This window comes from Drosophila sechellia, chromosome 3L, assembly GCF_004382195.2.
Source record: "Drosophila sechellia strain sech25 chromosome 3L, ASM438219v1, whole genome shotgun sequence".
NCBI classification, from domain to species: Eukaryota; Metazoa; Arthropoda; class Insecta; order Diptera; family Drosophilidae; genus Drosophila; species Drosophila sechellia.
In genome coordinates this window covers 4,316,579-4,341,163 of record NC_045951.1, presented here as the reverse complement: position 1 = coordinate 4,341,163, position 24,585 = coordinate 4,316,579, and the positions used below count along the sequence as shown (strand labels likewise).

Here is a 24,585-nt window from a genome sequence, read left to right as displayed (position 1 = left end):
TAAGAGGAGCATTTCATAAGGAATACTTCAGTTTAAATTAGCCAAAGATCGGGGAACCCACAAACGGTTTTAGAATACATAATTAACGCGTTTTATTTGGAGTTTTATTTCTGGAAGGGGTAGTAGTCCAGGCAGGAGTTGTAGTTAAACTTCTTCTTTTGCTTCTTCTGGGCGGCCGCGATGATCTCCTGCACATCCTTGCGATACGCGGGTGGCAGCATCTCCTCGTGCAGCGTGCAGGGCTTCTTTTCGGATTCCTCCACCTTGAAGATGTAGCGCCGTATGATGTCGATGTCGCGGCCAAACTCCTCCTTCAGGTCTGCGATCTTCATGGGCGCCGTATCGAAGGCAATGGTGAAGTGGGTACCTTCCCGGTGAACCACTCCGTGTTCGCTGACTTTGTGGGGCAGGGCGCGGGATCCCAGGTTCTCCAGCTTCCGGATGATGCCGCCCTTGTCCAGGATGGACTCGGCCGTTCGCCTAATTACGGATATCAGTTCGGGCTGCGGGCGATGCACATTTCTTATTTACTTTTATGTAACTGCCGGTAGATTTCATGTGATACTCACGCGGGGCAATTGGCGGAGCACCAGTGCTAGTTCGTAGGAAGGCATTGTGACTGGTGAAAGGTATGAGATGGTAAGTAACTTAATTTTTTATATTAACGTTCTTTTTGTTAAGTTTTAATTCTTTAAAGAGTTTAGCAAATCTTAAGTAATTGTTGACCCACCAGCTGATAGTGTTAACAGCAGTTGCAGGGAAAGTACTAAAAATGTCCTAGCGCCTGGCGCACATGCTTATACTTCACAGTGTGTCAAAATCTATTGCTCCAGACAAATTTATGTTAGAATTTATAAAAAATATATAATAATAAACGAGGCTCTTGCCTTAAAAACAACAATAACAAGTTGGTTACAAGGCTAAGGAATGCATTCTTTATTTGTTTCAAAATTATGTAATTCCATAATTTAATTAGTTCTTAAAGCCACAATAATATATTTAAAAAGACTACAATGAACGTAAAACTATAATAAACTAGGTGCACGCATTAACTTTCGTTTCATATGTTTTACTTAATAATAATTAAACTTAACAGTTGGTCGCAATATAGGTTCATAGCCCCGCTAGATGTTAAAAAGTGCGAAATTAGTTAGTCATCGGTCTCTGGTCACACTGCAAACAGCAGAGGTGTGTCTATTAAAACATACGGCGGTCACACTGTGTTTTGATGCCGAAGTGAAAAAACGAGCGGAAAGTTGCGAGCGGATAAAATTGTTTTTTCGCACGCCAAAAAGGAGAAACAAATGCTTGCGTTGTGTAAGTGCGGGTGTTCCAACTGTGTGCTTGTGTGTGTGTGCAAATGTCGCCCGAATTATGACGCATACGAAAGTGCAGGCGCTAAATAAAACCCGAAATCGAAAGAAGTTGCAACTGCAAAGCAAATGCTGAAAATAAGTTAGCACAAAATACAAAAAAAAAAACGGTGGCAGAGCAAGAAGCAGAGTGCGTGCACTCGGAAATTGCGTTTACTTGTGTGCGTGTGTGTGTGCGAAATTATGTAAATACAACAATAGTAGAATTCCAATTGTCCTCTCTTTTTGCTTTTCTCAATTATGAAATGCAGTTGCATCGCTCTCTATCTCCATCGCTCCCTCTCTCTCCTCACTCTCTTTGCGCATCGAAATGCCAGTGCATAGAATTTTCTTATTTTGCACTTATCACTAAACAACTCCCAAAAAGAGTTTCATTTTTCTACCTGCCGCTGCAACTGACACGTCTGCATTGCCACCCTTTTTTAAAATTACATGCTTTCTTACCTGCCCAACCACCGAAAAAAAAAAACAAAAATGAAATATATCTGACTCGAATTGCTCTCTTTCATAGAAAATTAAACATCGCGTCGCGCAACGCTAAAAAAAAAATAGAAAAACAAACGGAAAATGAAACGAAAAAGCAGCCATAAAATTAATTAACCTTTGCGGGAAAATATAAAACAAAAACGAATAAAAGTTCTCATCTTTTGCTCTTCTCCCTCGCTTTCTACCTTTCTCCCTCTCTCCTCGCCGTCTGTGGATTACATTATCTTCTGTGGATTATTATTATTATAACAACAACGGCAACAACAAATACAGTGGCAAGCGGATCGAGCAGAAGCAGCAGCAACAACAAACTGGCCGAATCGGAAAACTCAGCGCAAAACTCCAACAACATGAGTTGGGGCACCGAGCTATGGGTGAGTTTTTCCTGGATTTGGAGGGGCTATATCTTCCGATAAGAAGTCGTATTTCATTAATAAAACAGGGGGTTCTATAGGGCAAATATAGTTCTGCTTATTTGAGGAATATGAATGTGTATCTCTATAGATAAAAATCAAAACAAATTCGTAGTTTAGCTTGATCAGAATGTAAAGTTCCCATTAGCTCCTATCCTAAATGTAGATAGATATAGATACAATTTAGAAACGACAACATTGTTAAAACAAAACCTAGTATATGAGCTTAGAGTGCTTAAACATATTAAGAAATGTTAAGAATTCATCAAAAATTACAAATTGAAACCACACACTTTTAAGTGAGCATTAAACATTTTTATTTTTGGTTAACTCAATTACTTCTCAAATATTTTCCAACTACCAGAAATTAAGCTCGAAATTCCGGTTTTGAAACCAACTGACACATTCTTCCTGTCAGAAAACCCTACATTTTCTAATTGGATACCCAATCTCAGTGAACTTAAGCGTGTCAATTAATTATTATTTCAATGTCACCGGCTTACCCATAGGAAATCCACTCAAATGCTCGAGCAGTGAGAATTTTACAAATTGCTTCCCATAAGCCAAAGTGCAGGCAAATGTTTTAAGAACGCGCGCTTAAAGCGTCCGTCTCTCTCTGCCGCTGCATTGCCGTCTCTTTCCGGCTGCCGGCCAAGTTGGAACTCGAAACTTTATAAAAAAAATAAAACTGGTTTTGCGGGTTTTATGTAAATTGCTGCCATATGAGCACGGCCAGCAGCAGCAGCGTGCGCCTCAATTCAATATGTGTACACACACATATGCATATGTATATTTTTCGGATATATCTGCTTTCTTGTTGTTTTTATTTTCCTCATAGTTTGCGTTCTGTTTCGCCAAAGACCCCACATTCCACTTCGATCCATCGGATTTCCAGTGCCGGGTCTCCACATTATTATTATTATTTTCTTGTGTTTTTTCCGCTCTGTCTATGGGCATTCTCCGCCTCACAGCTGTTTTTCTGACGCTCTTTTCATGTTTCGTTTAGGCCGAGGGCGTTGACACGCCCAGCTAAAGCTTACCTGTCTATACGGGGATTAAAAAAATATATATAAAATACAAAAAACCATTTTAGCTTGCCTCAGCTGCGTCTTTTTTCGGCCTTTTTAGCCCGATTTAGTTTTTGCTGATTTCAATTCAATTCGGATACTCGAATATCGATGGGCTTCCGCCTTTCGGGGGTAGTTTTCCTTCATCAGACAGCAGCCGCCAGCCGGCACACCCTCAAAATGTGCGGTGGTGTGCGTCTGCTCGTAGGTGTGTGCGCGTGTGTGCTGGTGTGTGTGTGTGAGCGGAAAATTCGCCTCGAATGAAGAGGAGGTGCCCCGATGTCAGGACCAAAATTGCACGTCTAGACATCGTTTTGCAATCTGTTTGCTGGCACTTTATGCTCTTTTTTTCCCATAGTTTTTCTCGTTTTTAGTTCCAGGGATTTAGCCAGCGTCTAATGTTGGTTTTGGGCTCTAAAAAGCTTACCAAGTGTTTGTCCAACGGATTTGCATTGCGGCTCAAAACGGCTTGAAATGTGGCAAAAACTAATAAAATGCAGCTGGTAGTTGGGAAAGCAAAATGACAAATGTAGCACAACAACTACTTTATACAGAACTAATTAAAAGCTGGACATATAAACTTATTTTTAAATAATAATAACCGAACTGCAGGCATAAACCATTGTTTATAACTTAACAAAAGAACAGTAGCAAACACACATTCTCGAGAATATAAACAAATTCTTTTCAGCTTTTATGGCCAATTTGTTGTTCGACTTTTTGCTTTATTCTCGACTTCGCGACTTTGTTTAGTGACTCATGTTAGTGGTAGAAATCCAGTTTCTGGCGCCCCTCCTCCGATTTTCCGCCCACCACATCTTTGGCAGACTCAATCACGAAGCTTTGTTAGCTTGGCTAAAATCGGTAGCCAAGCGAACATTATGCTTCAGATGGCCGAAACTGTATTTTCAATATTTGCATAATGATTTGCACGCTACACGGCGAAATACTCGATATGCCACTTAACCCAAAGAAAGTGTAACCAGCAAGATTTCGGTTAATTGAATTTGTGCATGGAAAGCGAGGCGGACAAAATTAAAAAAAGGCAATAATATTGTACATTTATAATGCAGAAATCATAGCCTACGTCCGCCACACGCCCCTCACCCCACCCCCACCCCCTGCTGTCAAGTTTCTTGGCCTGGCTAATAACTGCGGCGATCGAGCGCGTGGCTAAGCGGGTCAATTGTGGGCCCAGAAAAAAGCCAACAAGCGCCAGTCGGGAAAAAAAAACTTTCTTTGCATTTTTCGAGTGCCCACTTTTTTACGAACCCAAGATTTTCACTTTAATTAAATTTAAAGCATGCGCCGTTCGTTGCGTTCGTTGCTTTGCATATGCAAAAAATGCCAAATATAAAATGAGTAAAATGTTGCGCCACAGCAGACTTGGAAACTTGGTTAAATACGATCGCTTTTTGTTAAGTATTTATTTCGACATTTGCATTTGATGGGAATTTCTTTTTTGGGAAAACACCACCCCGCCCACATTGTATCTGCCTACCTTTTCCGTCATCGCCCTCGCTCTTTCTCGCAGCCACTTGGATTTTCTTTCGAGTCTACAGAGTGTGCCTAAAAATAGTCAGTGTTTTTGTAATTTCAAAGTGCGTCGGGTCTAGACAAAGTATATTGAATTAAATATGGTTTTGTTGCCAGAAAATTCGTTCTATACTATGCTATAGTTTTTGAGGACTTAGTTCGAGGAGCTTAACATCCTTTTAGGAGCTCAAAATGTCTTAGTAAAACCTTCTCAACTTTTATTTATCAACTATTTGTTTGCGCTGTCGTTGCTGTTAGTGAACTTATTAAACAAGTAACAAATAACAAAGTAGTCACCAGTTTTATCTGGAAATATTCCAGTAAATATTTCCTAGAGCACTTTTTCAGAATTGTAATGGAGCTGTAACTTGTTCTAATTTGTTTGGCTCTAAATATACTTGCTCCATGATCAATTTGTCTTCATTTGAGTGCTCTGTTCTGTCATACCCTATATATAATCAGCTGGTTCTACTGGCGCACTCTGTGCAGTATCACTCAAACCGATGACTGCACTTTTTTTACACCCGTCCTCACAATTCCAGACCTCTGTGATCCACACTCAACGTTCAATGCCATCGAGTCGATTCGAGTGCAGCTGTTTAATGTTGTCGAGCACTGTGTAAATAAGTTTCATGCAATTTGAAATGCTGCTGGTGATCGTTTTCGATCAGTTTTCACATGACATTGAGAGGCCCAAGACGGCAAACAAAATAAAAGCGAAACATTCACCGCGCCGAAAGACGTTCACCCGAGCAATTAGCAAATAAGTATTTGTGTATCGAATTGGGGAACGGCTTAAGGTTCCAGTTGCCCCAACTTGTTGAACGGAGATCATAAAGCATTTTTTATGCGTCCGGGGTGTGGACATGCTCTTGTAAGGAACTGTGCGCCGGTGCGCTCCATAAAAAACGCAAGAAATAAAGTCGAAGCTCGTATATCTTTTCGCAGCATGTCCATTGCCGAGGGGGAGGACCTGGCTGGGGATGAATGAATGCTTTTCTATTTCAAACGTGTCCGCCATGATTGAAATTCTATCACCATCACCCTCTTCCAGACTGCACTTGGTCTTGCTTCCCTTTCCATTTCTTTGCTATTCCCCAAAAGAAAAATGGATGTATGTAAGATCTCCTTGGGCACAATTCCAATTAAGCGAGCGCAAGTGTCAGGGGCAGGACATCCAGGGCGAATTGGGGTGGACTCCTGGCTCAAGGCCATGGCCAGCTCCTTGGGTCTGCGTCACTTGCTCTCGTCCTGCGTGCGAAACGCACCCTATCTGAAAATCTCAATCTGCATCGCTAGCCAACGCTCTCTGCCCTGCTCCTTATCCTTATCGATTTTCCTTGCTCCTTGCACATGTCCTCCCTGCAATATGTCGCCCTAATATACAATCAAAATAGTTTCTGGCTTACTCAAGGGAATTTTCCAAGTTCACGCTCACCACGGGGGGTTGCAAAAACATTTTCGCTGATTTTATTGCATCCGGATGCGGAGATTGCAACTCGAACGAATTTGGCAGCAATCCGAGACGTCGTTGAAAAGCTGACTAAGGCGATATTTATTTGGCAAATGGCTAAGGGGTTCCGAGTATGGATGGTGCAAGTGTCAAAATGGTTGAAAATATTCCGAAAGCATTTTTTAACAGAATTTGTGTGGGGAATTTTTTTTCGGCGAACGGTTTATGTAAAAGTTCTTGATGTAAAAATAATCTAATGAACAAAAAGATGTACTTCAAATATGAATAAGATGAATATTAGAATAAGCTGAGATGGTTGAACTATGTTATCTGAACATTCCACTGAATATATCTCTTACGATCCATCCACATATGAGTATCCTTCGCTGTGCGACTCATAACTCGATTGTGAATTCTATACACATCGTTTGGGGCAGTGCATTGTAAAAAGATTATTACTTTTTGTTTGCATTTTAGCATTTTGCACGTTTTGTCGTTGCCATTTTCCAAGTTGTTTTTTTTTTTTTGCAATCCGTCTGTCGTGGCGTCTATTGATTTCAGTAGCCTTCAGCCAATTTGCGCCGTATGCATACTAATCACCATTCAGATACTTTTGCAGCAGTGCAGCCAGAAAACCTTTTAAAATGCAAATTGCAACCGTTGGAGTTTGAAATAAAAATCGGTTGTGGCGCCTGCGTTGACCATTTTGAATTTGTGCCACTGCCCCGGCATTTTTGCACCACATGAGAGTGATTATTAACATTAAATATTATACTTTTCTTGTTGTGAAAACATTTCAAAGATAAGTTTCAAATTCTTGTGCGATAAGTACGTACATATATTACGCACTCACTTCCTTTAATTCAGAGCCTCCGTTGCGATAAGTTGACCAACTTAAGCTTAGTTTGACCATGTGTTCAGATAAGTAAGTAAAAGCATAGTTTAGAAATATTTCCACATATGTACGTTCCTTGTGGAATAAATAAATACTTATAGTGCTAAGAACGTGAACGGAATGCTGCCGAATTTCTGTATTTCAATTAACACCTTGGCGTTTCCGAAACAAATCAATTTGTTGCCATTTCCAGTGAGTCAGATATTCGCTTTTGTTTACAAATACCTGCTGCTGATTCAGGTGGAGAAATAACTTGCACAGAATTAATTATAACTATTTAAAGTTTTAGAGTTTTGAGATTCACTGGGCATGTCGTTTCAGTTTAGTTTGTATCGTTTTTTTTCGCTGGCGATGTGTCAGAAGAAAACTTATCAGCACATACGGCTGATGTGACTAAATTAAATGAACCTGTTGCTGGTCATAAAATCTATATAGACACGCACACCAACAGGTGAAAAAAAATCCCCGACTCAGTTTATTGAATTTGTGGGACTCTTTTTATCGGTCGAAGGCAGAGGGATTGCCTGGCGTCGTATCAGAAATAGATTAAGCACCCTATCGAAATTATGGGAATATTGCCTATTAAAGGCAATAGATTTATTTATTGTAAAGATATTAGGAAAGTAAATCTAACTACATAAATATTTTCTAGAAGATAACACTCTTTCTAAAGTTTGCCCATCAAAAAGTGACATTGAAAAATATTTACGTATATATCACTCAATCCTTTCAAGATTTTTGCGCTTTATTAGCATAAGCAAATTTGTCTCGAAATGATTTATCTCACCTACAAACATATATAAAATAACATCAAGATCGTTTGCCGCAAAATGTTGACTAGAGTATGTGAAATTTAGCGTTTCGTTTTCAAGCCAAACAATTTTTGTTTGACTAAGCACACTCACAATCGCCCACAAAAAAAAAAACAAAGCTCACACACATATCATATCATATCAGCAAAGGTTAATAAGTAAATATTAGTTAGACATTAGATACACAATGTGGCCAGTGCTACGTATCTGCTAGAATATTTTTTGTTTTCGTGGTTGCCTGAGGGAAACAAAGGCCAAATTCAATTATAGTGGCGGGTGGAAACAACATGGCCAATTTGGGTGTGGTTCGAACCGATGGCAAAAACTACAGAAAGCCAAATCATGAATCAAAGTATTCGATTTTGGATAATAATTAAAATTCCACGCGAAGATTTATGATGTGCGCATAGAAAGCTAAAGTCGCTGGAGAAAAAAACTCCCACAAGAAAAGATACATATCGATTTCAAATAGATAACCTGAGATCAAATTATTAATTAAAGTATTTTTATCTGTGCTTTATAGTAATTATGTGGATCTGGCTCGCTACGTTTGGTTGTTTGGAATTTTAGTAGTTTGTTTGCCTGTTCGATAAGAACGCTTTTCCGTTGCTCATTATCAACAGGTTCACTGGGCTCAACTTTGACCCTGCACTGTCAACTTTTGTTTTTCTTTTGTTTATTCCACCATTTATTAATTAGTCTAGAGATTTATGGACAGGCGGCAATAATTCATTTACGCCTTCTGACTTCGCAGACTTTCGGTGTGGCAATGGCGACATGTGGTCGCTGATGGCTCATGACCAAGTCAAGTTAATGCCTGGAGAGCTCTCCTTTCGAGTGGATCTGGGTTTCCAGCGGGAGTGTGTGCCATTTTGCCAGAAATCGGCCACAAATCACTTGAAATTGCAGTTGGATCGGGCAACCCCGTTTCTTATTGTTTGCCTGTCCAAAATGCACTCGAATTGAAGTGGTAAATGGGACGTCATGGCAACCGATGCCCTTTGTTCTAAATCCCCTGAAAGTATATATATGTGAAAATGTGCCCTAATGCCAGTTTGTATCACGTTTTAGCCGTTGGATCTAGCAACACGTTTCATTATTTACATCCATCCAGCTAGTTGATAAAAGAGACGCTTTTCTTTTGAGTCACCCACTTCCTCCGACTGACTCACCCGAAAGGGGGTGGCCTTGCCGCCTCCTGATTCCGCTGTTGCGCTTCCACCCTCCCACGTATGACTCATCAGCTGGGCCAGCTTGTCCTTCAGACCCACCCAAAGCCACCCAAACACCAACCATCCACTCGCAGAAACCCCCCATGTAATGCCGCTAGTATGATTACGATGTTTGTTTTATATTTTTTTTTTCGCTGTGTGCGGCATGCGACATTGTTTGTTTGAAGGGGATCACTGCAGGAAATGGGGGTTTAAAAAGGGGGCGAATTTTCACATAAGCTGGCATATGAATTATGCAAAAGGCTGCTTCATTGTACTTTTTTAAACGTTAATAATGCGAATAAAATTCTGATTTCTAGTAATAAATAACATTTTGATTTCTAAAATATTTTGTGAATCACTAATATTCATATATCATGGGATATTTTATATTATTAAGTAGAAAATAATATTTGTTCAAACTATATTGCTTAATCATTTTTCAAAATTTAAATATATATGTTTAGATTTTTTAAAAATATTTTTCGAGTGTCCTGTAATCGCGGGGAAGCTGTCACAGCTTTGGCCCTATTCAAAAGGAGCTTTTTCCGCCTGCTGGATGGCAAGTTCAAAGGCAGGGGAATCACACAAAGGACTGGCTGTGCTCCCCGTTTCGTCATCAAATGTTATGCAAAGTAAAGAAAAACGAGGAATTGAGGACACAGCCCCGACTTCGCTTGTATCATTGTCATAAACATAAGCGAAGGCCTGCGTGGCTTGCGTTTCCTTTAGTTTGGGTTTCGTATAATAACGTTTTTTTAATTTTTAGAGGAACCGCCTTTGGTATTCCTCAACCCCTTGATGGAAGAAAGAAAAAAACAGTTGATGGCACACCCGCAAAACAAATTAGCTTCATTTCCTGCCCATGTGACAGGCCCAAAACATAAGCCTTGCCAAAACTGAAGTATTTTTTGCGTTCAGAAATACATAAATTTGCTGCTTGCTTGGCCATGCTGTTTGTTGCAAAAATTCGAACAAACTTTGTTGCCTTTTTTCTTAACTTTTTCAGATTTTTTTTTTTGTGTGGGCAAGTTGGAACTCCTCCACATGGAGGAGCTATGGCGGAAATCGTTAAATACTTTGGCGATAAGACTGAAAGTGTTGCCGCAACATGTTGCTGAGCGAAGTCATTGAACCGCAGGAAGTTGCATTAAAATCGATTCTGCGGACCCTGATCTCCAGTCCCTTGACTCATCACATCCCATCCATTTCATCCATCCATATGCTTTTGGGGTCGCTTTCCATTTCTGCACAGTCCTGATTCATTTTTTTCGTAATTTCGATGAACGCGTGTCGTTTTGTCTGCCTTTTGATGTTTTATGACAGTTTCAAATAAAAAGCATCCATTAACGAACCAAATCGCTTCATCAGCTGCATCCACAGCTGCCGGTCTTTGTTTTCCATGCTTTGTTGCACTGCGATTTCCTTGGCCAACCGTGAGAAAGTGCACTGATATGGCTATAATGGCAGAGGATCGGTTTATCTGCTTTCTTTTGCATAACCATCGTCGGTAAAAAGTGCAAGATCTAATACCCATCAACATAATCTATTCTTAAGTTCAATATAAGCGCATAATGCACTGCATGAAAGTCCTATAACTTTTGGGCGTTGCTCTAGTAATGTCAAAAAAGTTATAAAGTTGCCCTGCTATGCTCTGGTGAAAAGGCGTCGGTAAATTAGGTGGCAACATAGTTGCCACTCAAACGTGCCACATAATATTATTAAAAACTGCAGTTCGCCGCCATAAAACGTTGCTAAACGGAGAATGGGCTGGGCCGGGCTCTCCATGAGTAATGGAGACGGAGTACAGTGGATTCGAGTAGCTGGAGGGGCTTGAGGTTGAGGCACCAGCATACACGAGGCATAAGGTATGCCAGTGGGAGCTGCAGATGGCGACGAAGAAGGCATAAAAGTTGCACACGCTGCTCGGTTGCAAGTGGAGCAGAGAGTTGCAAGAAGGGGAGGGGGCTGGGTTTGGGGTACCAGAAAGGGGATACCCGGAGCATTGCACCCGCCGTCATTGTGAAAAACTGTGCAAACTTGAGGCAGCTGCCAACTATTTTGCATCCGTGTGAGTGAGTGTTCGTGTCTAGTATTTGTTTGCTTGTTTGCCGTGAATAAGAAGATGCGACGTCAACTTCAGTTAATACTATTATGGCAAGATGGTAGCCCTGATTTGCGAAGAACATACAATAAATAAGTGCTTTGTGGCGAGCTCATTGACTTTGCTCCTAGTTGATGAGTGGAATGTGAGCTGTTTTATGGAATACAGTCTTTATCGGCATAAATTTATATATGCTTGGAATTTTACTTAGATACATTTTATTTATAAAGACATTTTGGAAATAAATTAGTTCTTTTATATCTCAATTTTATTTATTGCATTCTTTGTTTGTTAACTTGTAAATGTTCCATCCTGTAGCATAAATCAAAGAATAATTAAAAGTAAAATCAAAGAAAAAATAAATGTAAATTACTCTTTCATCGAATCAGACTTCCGTATAAATAAAGACTTTCGGGAAAATTATATGTATTTCGAGGTTTAAACAAAATATTTAAACATCGATGTGAATTTTGTTCAACCTGATTTTCTCTTTCTCTTGCAGGTAAGTTCCAGTCACATTAATCAAGCGACGTGAAAAACAAGAATTTAAGCAGAAAAGCACTGTGATTACGGAAAAGTCTGCAGTTGAAGTGCATTTTCCAGGCAATCGGAATGCAATCGGTAGCGCTAGTTTATTTTTATAAGACTTGAGCGCATTTATTATAAACAAAAGCGAGTAGATAGCCGCAATAATGTTTACGTTAACATTGACTGCCAGTCAGTGGATCGAACCTGAACCCGAAAAGAAAGAAAACACTGGGAACCCACCACCACCCGTTGGAAAACTGATTTTTCCTTGACGCATTTCCGAGGCATTTCCATTCTATTTAGTAAACATCACGTCCAACTTTTCTTGGCCAGACAAAATCCATGTATCGACAATCCTCAAGCGGTTCTCCCGATTTCCCAAAAATGGGCCTGCTGGCTACTTTTACTTTGGATTGGATTGAAATCGAAAACGAATCGATTTGTATTTGAAACGCAGTGCGTTCATAATTTTTTTATAGATTCGTATATATATTTATATTTCCGCATTTCGCTTTTGGGCACTTTCAGTTTTCATATGGATTATGCATTCGCTTTATTGTCTCGCCTCGATTTGATTTGCTGACTAATGGAAATTGCTACCCTCTGTCATAATTAACATTACAAATCATAAAGATTTCCAAGCGTCAACTCGATTTGCATTTCCATTGTGGGGAGCGCAGAAAAAAAAATGTTTTGATAAAAGATATGATTTCGATGTTGTTTTTTCATTTGTTTGCTTTAGTCATTTGTTTGTTAGTATTATTATTTATGCATTCTATGGACGGGTCTTTCATAATTTCCTGACAAGTGCAGAACCGGTTTAGGGAAAGGTAAAAGAGAAATAAATAAAGGGGAAGCTGCATAATTTTATAAACAAATTGGAAGTTGATTTCGTTTTACGATCCCTCCTCAACCACTGTGTCTTCCCTTTTGTTCATTCGCACAGGTGAAAATCGTTTTCTAACAGACAAATACCAAAGATATTCGTAATAAACAAATGAAATATCATTTCAATAGAATTTAAGAAGCGCCGCCAGGTCATTTAAGCCTGTTGGGTCATCAAAGTTGAGGCCTAATTTGCATATAAATTTCTTTTCTTTAGAGAATCTTCTTAACGGCATTTCAATGTTGCACTCAAAGCTAACAGTTAATGCAACATTTATATTGTATTTTGGGGAAATTTTAGAATACCTAACGGCCCACACAATTAACGGAAAATATATAAAAGAAATAAACCTATTCTTAGCTGAATATAATCGAAAACAGCACAGAGAGAGAATTCCCAATGAAAATCCACTCAAGCTATACGAATTTTCTGCAAAGGAAAATCATTCGCCCACGCCAATATATATATATATGTACACATGAAAAGATCTTAAATTATAGGCCGATTGTATTGGAACATTTGGCAACACTTGTTATGAAATCACCGCAACATGCTTAATGATTTTCCATCCAACATTTTTCCCCTGGACGCCGCCGAGGCGTTATCCATTTGGAAAAATTGAACCAGGCCAGCTGAGCTGGGCGAAGAAACAATGGAACGCCACAGACCCAGACCCAGTATCCGAGTCTCGGGTCCAGTCCCTCACTCATTCACTCGTGCCCCCCAGACTGGCTGGCACTTTGGGGCACCACGAAACTAGTTTCGATTTGGTTTCTCGCTGGCTGCTAAAATGTTGCCAACTCCTGACCATCCGCTCCAACCATCCTCTGTAGCCTCCACATCCTCCGCATCATCGCATGCAGACTGCATTTAGTGTCGTCAGGCAGCTGGAACAGTCTGAAACTCAGCGGCCAGACCTTTCGAAGCCCTCGTAAAAGTAAAACAAAACTCGTGTCTAAACAATGGCAAACTCAAACCGCGGGCAATTGAAACCAGAATTCATTTGGCTCTGGTTTAGATTTTCACTTTTGCGGCTATTTGGACGGACACTCCCCCAGCGGCGGCCCTCTCACTTCCTCAATTCCTCCCGCCGCCTTCACTTTTCCCCTTTCTTTTATTTGCCCTACTCAATTTCAGAATCAGACTGACATTCGTGCAGGGAGTCGACTAGAAAATACCCTGCATAATTGGAAAATTGGCTCATACATGAATGAACTGTAACATGGAAACGTACGTTATAGCCCCATATAAATTCCAGTAATGGAGTAATGGGTATATGATAGTCGAGAAAAAATACATCTATACGATAGCATAGAAATCAGTTTTTTAATTGATGTTACATTCTTTCCAAAATATCTGTTTTCGAGGCGGTAACAAAACAATCAAATCACCTTCAATGTAAAAGTTACCGTGCAAAAAGAGCTGACCAGGCACGTGTTTAACCCACACCCTTGTGAACTCCTGCTCCCCGATCTTTTCGAAGTCCAGCTGGTTAGGCAATTTACATGGGCTTGGTGTTGTTTCTAGATTTCGTACTTTCCTCCGCTTTTCACCGACTTAATTGGAAGCGTTTGTGACGGCGCGGCAATTGTCTAAATGTTTGAACTGCGGCTGTTACTTAGTTAGTCGCTTGGACTTGGACTTTGGCGGGGCAATTGAGGTTCGGAATTGACATTGACGCCGAATGAGATTGGGTTGTGGAAACAATGAGGCGCTTAGAAATAAACAAAATCCATAATACAAAGCAACTAAAAAAAAAAGATGGCTTCAAATAACTTTGCCAAAGACTGAAACTCTCTCACGTTCGATGGCCGAAGGCGAAACCGAGTTAACCTTTTTGAACTGGTCAAAAAGTCGGGTTGCAAGCATTCCGTGACGTCACTAGGCAATCAACTCTCAGTGGCACACAACACAAAATCTGCATTCTATTGAATGGTATATTTTTAAATGATCAGATATGTAGATATATAGAAAGAACAGTATCCCTGATAGTGATAGTCGAAGGTCAGCTAGTCTAATCTCTAGTAGCTGTTGAATACTCTTCATTGTTCGCACAATTTTTTCCAAGTGCATCTATAGATTGGCCAGATCTTCAAGTGCAGCTGCGATGCCGCAACATCGAGATGTTTGTCTGGTCAGTGAAATGCTGTCGTTTTTTTCTGTAGATAGCTGTTTGTTATTAATTGACTTTTGAGTTGACTTGCTGGGCGAAAAGGCAGCGCTTAATTTATTGCTCATACGCCCCGTTGTCTGTAGTAAGTACGAACGAAATGGCAGGGAAGTCAGCAGGGTGCACCCACAAGTTCGGAAGCAGACGCTGCAGGAAATTGATCAAGTTTTCCCACCCGCCAAGTAAAAGTGTCTGCGTTTTATACCCGCCATTTCCCCCCTGCATTTCCATGGCTCATAAATATATGGAAATGGCAATATTCCCGCTCTAAGAAATATGTGTAGATTTTGTTTGTTATTTTTGTGCTTTTGTGCTGCTATAAAAATAGCTAATGGATTGCAGTTGGCTGTGCTGTAAACATTTCCTCTTTGCTGGCATTTAAAAGACGGTGAGAGTAATCCATTCTGTTCTACGGATCGTGGACTACCAACTATTTGCATTATATGGCTGGTTTTCAGTCCCGCCTAATTGCCACCTTGTTTTCCACGAAGCTATCGCCTCGTATAATCACAGACTATGTAAATACTCACATACATATGTGAGAAATTTTAATTACCGGTAACGATCTCGTATCGCATATAGCATACAGCCCACAGATAGATGTGCTGTGTGCATCTCGTTGCTGTGCCGAGATTAATGATAACTTTGAAGAGCTGAAAGTAAAGACATGAGAAATGAGTTACTCGGAAAATGCTGCCCAGCCTTTGTTGTTGCTCCAGTTTTCAGCGTTGCAAGTTGCCAGTCGCAAGCCGCAAGTTGCAAGTGGCAAGTTGCAAGAGAGTTGCTGCATATTTTCTTGTACAAGCCAACGGAAATGCAACAAATTTTTATGGCCACTCGAGAGCGAGTGAAAAAAGAAACAAAAAGAAAAGAAAAGGAAAAAAGCCAGAGACTTGAAAAGCGAAACTCTGGCCACGCGGATCGAGGCTGATAAGGCGCGACCAGGGCTCTATTTATAGAGCGGAGCAGCTTTATCCAATCGCTGGTTCTGGGCGATGTCGAAGCCATGCCGCTCCTAAAACGTCCATCGAATGTCCGGTCTTGCAGTTGCAGCTGGAGCTCTCAAGTTGGAACTCGGAATTATTGGCCATGGTTCTGCTGCCGCTGGGATTTCTGCTCGACCAAAGTAGTTCAACCTGTTCGGCGGCTTTGGCCCGTTCCCAAAGAATGTGGCTGCAAATTTATAGCTCTTTTTGCTTTCAGCTCTTTTAGCCTTACAGCTTACAACCGCTTCTATGTTCCATCTTCGTCGATCCGACCAGCTAGCCCCTTATGTTTTTGTTTCATATTTTTAGCCTCTCAGCGGCATCCGCAGCGACATTAGCTGAAAAAAGATTAAGCTTTCGTGGTCATTTTGTTGCAAGATTTACGCAAAATGTGCCTGAAAAATGGTTAAGTCACATAAAGTACATAAAAAACGCTAGACGCCAGATTTTTGCTTCCCATCAAAATGGAATGTGAAGTGCACTGGAATAAATAGTTGCTTTTTTAGCTTATAAAGTTGGGAAACTGTGTTGAAGAATCTTTGCTGACCTCATTTTGTCATCTCATTAATCTAATCTAAAGTGAATAAGATTATTAATCACTCAAACTTAATTAATTATCAATCTAGGGCACATCATTTAAATGACTTGATAAGAACATAAAAACTAAAGCTAAGGAATTTACAATCCTACATTTTTGCTATTTTAAATCACAGTGTAAATTATAGTCTCTCATCTTATTTCCTAAGATGCTTGTTTGGGCTAAGATGGAGTTTGTGCTTAGATTGGCCTTTTTTTTACTTACTTCTCGACAATAAATTGTAGTATTTTTATGGTAGGAAAAGAAAATGCGTTGATCCGTTTGGCACGAATGTCATTCAATCATTTTATTCACTCATTCACTCAGTGCTCAGTTTTTTAGATATACCAATCTTTTGTTTTTATTTGTGCTTGCAGAGCGTCTTCTCTGGTTCGCCTTCTTCTTTTCTCAGTTCTCAATTAAGTTTAATGAGCACATGGGCATTTTCATAATTGGAGCAAATTAACTTGAATGGCGCTTCTCAGCCAGAGATCCACTCCGTATATGTATAAGCTTGGTATATAAGGCGGATTCCGTCCGGAAGCGTTTGTCGTACTTATAGTTCGACTTGTAAGCAAAACTTAAGTCTTAAGTCTGGCCAACTTCCCTCTTGTTTGTGCCCTGTGTTCACCTAACGAGCGCCAATTGTCAACTGTTTGCTGACTGGGTTTTGGACCAGCTGCTCTGTACAATATGACAGATCTTTGCGGTTTTGGCACGTTTCGAGGTTACTTGGACAGCGGGCAATCAGCGAAATATAAATCAGTATAATAATAATTATAATAATAATAATAGCGAAGAAGAAATGAGCAGTGAGTTCGGTTTCTATCTCTATCTGGGCAGCCAGCACTCCCTCATCTTGGATGGCACATGTTACGAAATTCTTGGCTTATCTTGAACATTTTCTACCCACCCCATCTGTGCTTTTTCTACCACATTTCTTGCGGCCATTGGAGACCACTTAACTGGCTGGAACAGTTGGTCAATTAGTTCGTTCGTGGCTCTCAACATGAACTGCCTGCTCGGCTATTTGAATGCGGCTCAGCGCAGCCTCAGCGAGTCCGGAGTTGCAACCATTTTGGATCCCAGGGATAGCTATGTGGAATTTTGGGTGAGCTAGTGTGTGTGTGTGTGTACCCGGCGGGGCTGAAAGCAACCAATGAAACCACCAACAAGAATGCCCCGCAGGTGGTTAACTGGACAACCAGTTTGCAATTAAATGTCGCCGCTTAAATGTGATTTGATTCTTTGCATAACCGAAATGCAATTGGGCTTCGATTGCCTGCGTTAGATTGAACCAAGATTGGGCCAAACAAGTTGGTAATGCACCGCGAAAAAGTGGCTTAGTTTCTTTTAGAAATTAGGGGAATATTAGTGCTCTAAAGGAAATCGAACGTAAATAGTGTTGGAAAGTGTTATTTGATTGGAAATTATTGTTAGAAATCATCGTGGTAAATATTTCCATGCTATTCTTGATTGCCATTCAAATGATTCTACCTATTTCAAAATGAATCTTAGCTCATCGATTTCAAAAAACATAAAATATTATGAGTAATAACATGACTATTTTACATGTCTGCCCATAAAATTACAAATGATTAGGAGTGCAGGAGTGCACCTTTGATCTTTCGCTCCGTCCCAAGAACTATTCATCAGCAATCACCAGCCTGGAGGCCAATCCACTCATATTATTCATTTGCAGGCACCGTTTGGGGCTGGCCATCTCTAATGATCTTGGAACCGGGTATTCAGTACTTGACCAACGGCTTCTGCTGCCGGCGAGTTGCGACTTCTGTTTCTTCTGGCCACGTTGAAAGTTAAAGTTCAACTGAACGAAGTGGCTCAACTATTTTTATGATTACAACTTTGCGCTGACCAACTAACGGTTCACACACGATGGCCAGAAAGCAGCGACAACATATGTATGCTATTCATTCTGGCCGATGTTTTATGCTTCCTGTTTTGCGTTTCAGCCATGAGCATTATCCGGTTGAGCTGCTGCTTCTGGCCAAGATCATGTTGCTGCTCGGGGTTTTTTGGCTGTCAGCTTTTCTCGTTTTTTCCGCCTCTCTGTTGAATTTCCACATTTTTAACTGTGAAAAGGCGTCGCTTGATTTATTCATTTATTCATTCGCTTGCATGATTGCAAATTTACATGTGTAATTATCAAGTTGCGGCAATTTATTAGCCACTTATTCGGTTCTAAGATCTTTTACTTCTGTTTTATGCTTGAAATGCACTCTATGTGGGCACTGTACTTCAATCTAATTGGATAACTTTTCTTTGATGTTGACCGACTTGACCTAAATATCGATTTGTGCGTGCGAAAAAACAAATAACCAGAATGAGACAAACGGCAGCGACACCGAATGGGTTAATGTGCTAATTTTGGGTTCCCACTGTCAACAACAATTTGCAGGCACTGTGTGTGGATGGGAGAGTGGGTGATAAAGAGGAAGTGGCGAACGACATGTAAATATAGATCCCCCAGCGGAGTGGGCGGGAAATGGGGCAGAGTTGAGTTTTCCACGGAGCAGCATTGAGGCGGAAAATCGTTACAGCAAATTAACTGAAAATGAGCAGAAAAAGCCGCTTATAAATAGAAATGGAAATAGAAAATGGCAAGAAAACGGGTCAGGAGTTGCTTCTTTAGTTTCGTTTGTCTCCCACTCATTGTCTTTGCAAATTTGTAGGGAAATTTCTGCGGAAAACCGCCACTAAATTGCACTTGAAGTTGTTATTCATGTGGGTATTTCTTGATGAGCTAAAACAAGTTGTTACACTAAAGAGAAAATTTGTCTATTTGTCTATACTAAATCCGTTCATTTTTCTACATAATCTTTAATGTGGGAAGTGGAACTATAGATGTATTTGATGAACCGACTGATTTACTGGGGTCATCGCACTGACCTGGCTTAATGGAAAAACTGATAAAAGCTTAAAAAAAACTGGCCGTAAAGCTTTCTCGTATGCAGCATTTTCATTAGACGTCACGACTAACAAAGGCGCCGCCCAAACGTTGTCATGCTAAACTGAAAAAAACAGAAAAAAAAGTCCATCAAATTGCAGGCGGTAAAAGGGGGCGTGGCGGAAGCCAATAGACATATGTATAGACGTGCCGCCACGAGCTGCATGTTGCACTCACTGGGGGCAATGTCAATTTGCGTCGGCCAAGGGAACAGTCATCAGTGGACATCATCGTCATCCACTAAATGTCGACTGGGTGCAGCACATCAAACAAACAATTCATCGTCATGCCGGGCGGTCAACTTCACTATCGATATATATACTATATATATATACTATACATACGAACCCCCCACTTTTCCAACACACTTGTGTATGTGTGTGTGTGTATTACTTCCCCTGCTTATCAGCTGCAATGAATATGTCGCTGTTGTGCTTGTTGCTGCTGCAGTTGCAGTTGCAGTTGTTGCCGCTGCTGCTGTTGCTGCTGCAGTTGTTTGCGTGCCACGTCCGCTGCCGATAAAAACGCGTGCTGCGGAACTTCCATTGGGCGGCTGCCCATGAGCTGAATCCGTTGTTCCTCTCCAAGAATTCGTCGCGGATGCACTGCTAGAAAATGCAGTCGTAACTGCATTGAAATATATATAAACATATAAATAAACATATTCATAAAAGCAGATGCATTACAAGCTATACTTTTTATTCATATTAAATTCTGAATTTAATTAAAAGCAATGAATAATTCTTTGTTCAATGAAGTGTCACTCAGTGGAATGTCAAATGAACATTATTGATGACTCAAGCTAACAACGCCTTCCGCTTTTGTGTTCTTATAATAATCAGCTACATATCCACCCAATTCCAGTCCGCCAATGCAGTTGTTAACTAACTCTGGCTAGATTCGCTGTTTAAGCCACCCCATTTTGTTTGAGCCGCTGTGAATATGGCTTCCAAAACCGCAGCTCAGAAACAAAACACGAACGCGACGGTGGTAACAAAATCGTTGGTTGCAATACCAATAGCAGTAGCAATGGCAACCCAAAGCCAAAAGCAGTTGGTGCACCTGTTACCCAGTTTTATTTAGTTTTAGCCGTTGGCATTGCCAGCTCGGTTAGTCGGTCGTCAAAAACTGGGTCTCTCTCCTAATCGCCTGGAAAACTGAAGCACTGAAACATTGGAAAACCAAAACAAAAGCCAAAGCCAAAGCCGAGGCAAAAGGAAGCCAACGTTTCTGGTCGAGTGCACCACTACTGTGATGCTAATGCAAAACAGGAACCATAATGTACGCGCAGTATTAACCCAACCGATCGGTGGATATATATCTGGTACAGATATATATGTGTATATAGACAAATGCCAGACAGTCGCCGTCAACGCTTTCTGCTTCAATTGACACCCTCTTCTGTTGCAGTTGCAGTTGCATTCGGCTGGCAAAGTGGTAGTTGTTGCATAAAGACAATTGACAGGGCGCTCGGGGTCTTTGGGCCAAGCAGATTTCCGTTTACCGTTGCACGTTGCCAATGTTATGCAATTGTCTGGTTTCTGCTCCCTGATTACAGTGGTTACTGCCATTTTACTAGATCGCCGTGGGTTATGTACATTATCTAATGCAACTATCATAAATTATACACGAAATTGTTGCTATCGGCGGGTTCTACAGTTAACTGGTTTCGTGGTTGAAATGCAATAAGTACTTCCTATGCGATAACTAACCAACCTCAAAAAACGAACAAAAAGCTGTCTAGTGTTGAGAATGCATATATATATAATTATGATTATATTGTTGTTTTAGAAGTATGTAGCATGATAATATTAACAAGTGAGATGGTATAATTATGAATAGTTACCACTTTCACACCCGATATTATTGATATGTTAAAACTTTATATTGTAGTTGTAAATTATTTATATGGTTATCATATTCATTTTCGCAATACAAACCAATATACACATGAATTTCCTTCTCGATTATCAACAATATTTACCACTTTGAGTTCTTGTCCCCGTTCCACTTTCCGCCGGCCCATTTCCTTTTTGATCGAGTGTCACGAGCCCTGAAAAGTGATTCGAAACCACGATTAAATTGATTGAAGAACAAACCACAATACAATACAATACAATGTGTTGAACAAATAAAGGGCAACAAATGCGTTTAATCAATCGGATCAGCCTTCAATCTTGACCCACTGAGCGGTGTCAGGCGGGTCTGTTTAATGGTTAATGGAATGCCCTTATACTGGGTGCAACCCATCGCACATTCCTCGACTTGGAATGCTCAAACTTACCCTTCCAAAAAAAAAAGAAAAAAATTGAACCCAAACAATCGATGACAATCTTCAATCGAATCTAACACTTTTCAATGTTTTATTTCTCTTGCCAGCAATTTGTTAATTTCTTTATTGCTTTTTATTGTCATTGTTTCGCCTGGGGTTGGGTTTTTGTTGTAAGTATTATATCTTGCCCATTCTTATTGCTACATTTTGTTGATTGTTGTTTTTGACGAGCCCCGAGAGATGACGGTGATGAACTAACTTGTGTCGAGTGAAAGTCATCAAGTGGCTTCGACTTCGGCTGGGAATGGGAATCGGGATTGAATTCGAGATGCGTTTTTGGATTGGGGCCTTTTGCTAATAAAGTCTGTGACATCCAAAGCTGACGATGATGGTGATGGTGATGATTATGATGATGCCCCCATGTAAAACTTTCGCCATGATTTATTGGCCAGCTTGTTAGTGTTGGCCAGGCAGCTTTTTGGGATGCGGCGACATTAATCTTCCGGCTTGGCTTGCTTAAGTAAATAAACATTATTTAAATTTGTCATTAACCCGCGTTGCGAGCAAAACCAGATAGTTGGCGACACGGCACATGTGCTCCTTCAACTCGAAGCCAATTGGAAAGACCCTTGATTCCGTAGCCATTCGACTCCACTCCTTATATGCGCAGACTGCCTCCGCTCATGGAATCGCATCGCATCGCGATCCGGTCAAGGTCAACAATGCGATCCGATTGGCAAATAACCTCGAGAGTCGTCTATCAATGTCAGATGCGGAGCCTCGCAGCCACATTGGATGAGCGACAGCGATCATGTTCGGCCTCACGGCAACCATAGTAATTCAGTGAAAAATATCAGGCAAAACATAAGTGCTTCCCACATTCCCTCTAATCAATCGATGATCGATCGATCGATGGATGGATCGCACATAGAACCAGAATGCCACTCCCAGACCACCAGACATTCCATTCTCACCTCATAAACCCGGCGACAGCATCAACTTATCTCAATCAATGCATTTGACTTGCGGCCTATCATTAAACATTTATATAAATCAATAGCGCTAATGGCAACTTTCCTGCCCCAACAAGCGGCGGGCAATTTGCCATTCCATTTAATCAGACAAGATGGAAAACTGGCACGCATGCACCCCTGGCCATATATATATATATGTTTTTCTTTTTATATATATGTATGTAGGTAGGTAGAGCAGCCGAAGCAGATCAATTGGAAAAACAATTTCCCGCCGGCGGGGGGCGTTTATATTGCGCAAGCGCACCACAGTGTGTTAGTGTGAAAAGTAAATTAATTTGATTTGATTTTCTGTCGAGCGGAATGGAATGGAATTGATGGAAAGGCGCCGCGGGAAAATGTGTGCACCGAAAAAAATGTAAACACAGATTAAACTTACTTACTAAGCAATCAATAGCTTGGAAAAGCTTGTAGCTTTTTCTCCAAGTGCACGCCAGGCACTCGCTTACATAAACAGTTAACTAGCCAGCGGCACAAGTGACAGATGCCGTATTTTATAGGCCCAGTTTCGAGACCAAGTCGTCCTGGGTCCTGAGATGGCTGCCACCCACAACTGGTGGGCAACGCCCTCGGCGGCGGTTGCAACTCAATTACTGCAGCTACTCGCATGACATTTGTGCCGTGTCGCCTGACACTTTTCCATTTTCCACGCGAAAACGCTTTTCATTGAGTGCCAAGATGTGCCGCACCTTCGTTTAAGCGGGTGAAAGTTTTTTACTGTGACGCAAGGCGACTCGAGTCGAGTCCAAATAAATTCAAAAATAAAAGACAGCCACATGAAATAAACAACTAATCAAACACAAATTCTACAAACGCACTCGATAATCGAATGCTGTGTTGCAAGCTAATTGACAATTGTTTTAATTAATGGCGGGCACGTAGCCGAATTTCACTGCTAACGATTGAGATTATTGTAATCATCGCATTGAAACAAAATTACAAAGTTTTGCAATAACCCAAAGAAGACTCCAAAACATACAAAATACAGACAGCGTAAATTTTCGTCTATTTAGCCGCTTGGAAATTGTTTGGGCCATGATCGCAACTGGGTTTCATTATGTAATTGATGTTAATCATTCGACTCCTCAGCTGAACTTCAAATGCAAATTGGCTACGCGTCTTGTTTGTGTGCCATTTAAGCGGTTTTTTGTAGGGATTTCTAGGTTCACTTAAAATGCAAATCTGCTTGGCATTGCGTTTGGGGGCGTGATTCGTTCGCGATTGGCAGCTAAGTTGGCCAAAACGGCAGCGTCTTTTGATGTCTCTGCAGGCTTGTTGTTTTGTCAGCGTGCGAAAATAAAATCAAAAGTGGAGCGCCGTTTGTTTTGATTGTTGTTAGGTCTGTCTATTGACAAACAATATTGAAAAGTGTTGCAAATTGCCCACAAAGGCAGCGAAAGAAAGCAAAAATGAAAAATATTATGTCATAACGCGCGACGAGGAGGAAGTGACTGCCCATATTTGTGTCAGCGGTAAACTAACGATATATACATATCTTTGCAAATAGCCATGCCATTATTTAAGATTGAACCACTCGAAAGTGTCGACTAGTAGCGTTTAAAATTCAGTGCTCCTTTTTAAGGCTAATGAGTTAATGGTTCGGTCTTCAAGACCTGCCAGCTCTATGAATCGATCCATTATGGCATTGTATAAGCTAGATCTTTATCCACATAAGTGAATTGCCATTTGCTACGCAGCGAATTTCCTATATCGAGCTAATTAAAAAAATTAGATTAATTTCGTATTATTTTTTGCGCTGCTCTCAATCTATTCCATTTATCGCATATATGTATGTATCTATGTATTAAGTGCTTTTA

At 40.6% G+C, this 24,585-nt stretch overlaps 2 protein-coding genes across 7 annotated transcripts in view; one reads left to right on the top strand and one right to left on the bottom strand.

The window, feature by feature from the left end:
* Window positions 1–67: 67 nt before the first annotated feature.
* LOC6610772 (probable 28S ribosomal protein S6, mitochondrial) lies at window positions 68–749 on the bottom strand. The gene is made up of 2 exons (XM_002035302.2): window positions 570–749; window positions 68–503 (listed from the first exon to the last, which is right to left on the bottom strand). Exons 1-2 carry the CDS (start codon window positions 612–614, stop codon window positions 105–107), a joined length of 444 nt encoding a protein of 147 aa, XP_002035338.1. The 5' UTR covers window positions 615–749; the 3' UTR covers window positions 68–104.
* Window positions 750–1,209: 460 nt separating this feature from the next.
* LOC6610771 (formin-binding protein 1-like) overlaps window positions 1,210–24,585 on the top strand; it is a 31,405-nt gene continuing 8,029 nt past the window's right edge. For 5 of the 6 annotated variants that reach the window (XM_032717853.1, XM_032717852.1, XM_032717851.1 and 2 more), the window contains exons 1-2: window positions 1,211–1,317; window positions 2,133–2,233. In XM_032717853.1, coding sequence (XP_032573744.1) covers window positions 1,305–1,317; window positions 2,133–2,233 — 114 coding nt within the window. In that variant the 5' untranslated portion in view covers window positions 1,211–1,304. Of the gene's footprint in view, window positions 1,318–2,132; window positions 2,234–24,585 lie in introns of all 6 variants that reach the window. The other variant, XM_032717849.1, reaches the window with a different exon arrangement.

Excerpts from the sequence above, each read along its gene's own strand:
- LOC6610772 (XM_002035302.2), bottom strand. The coding sequence starts at position 614 with ATGCCTTCCTACGAACTAGCACTGGTGCTCCGCCAATTGCCCCGC. Across the intron at positions 504-569 it reads TGCTCCGCCAATTGCCCCGC|CCCGAACTGATATCCGTAAT; the intron begins GTGAGTATCACA and ends CATCGCCCGCAG.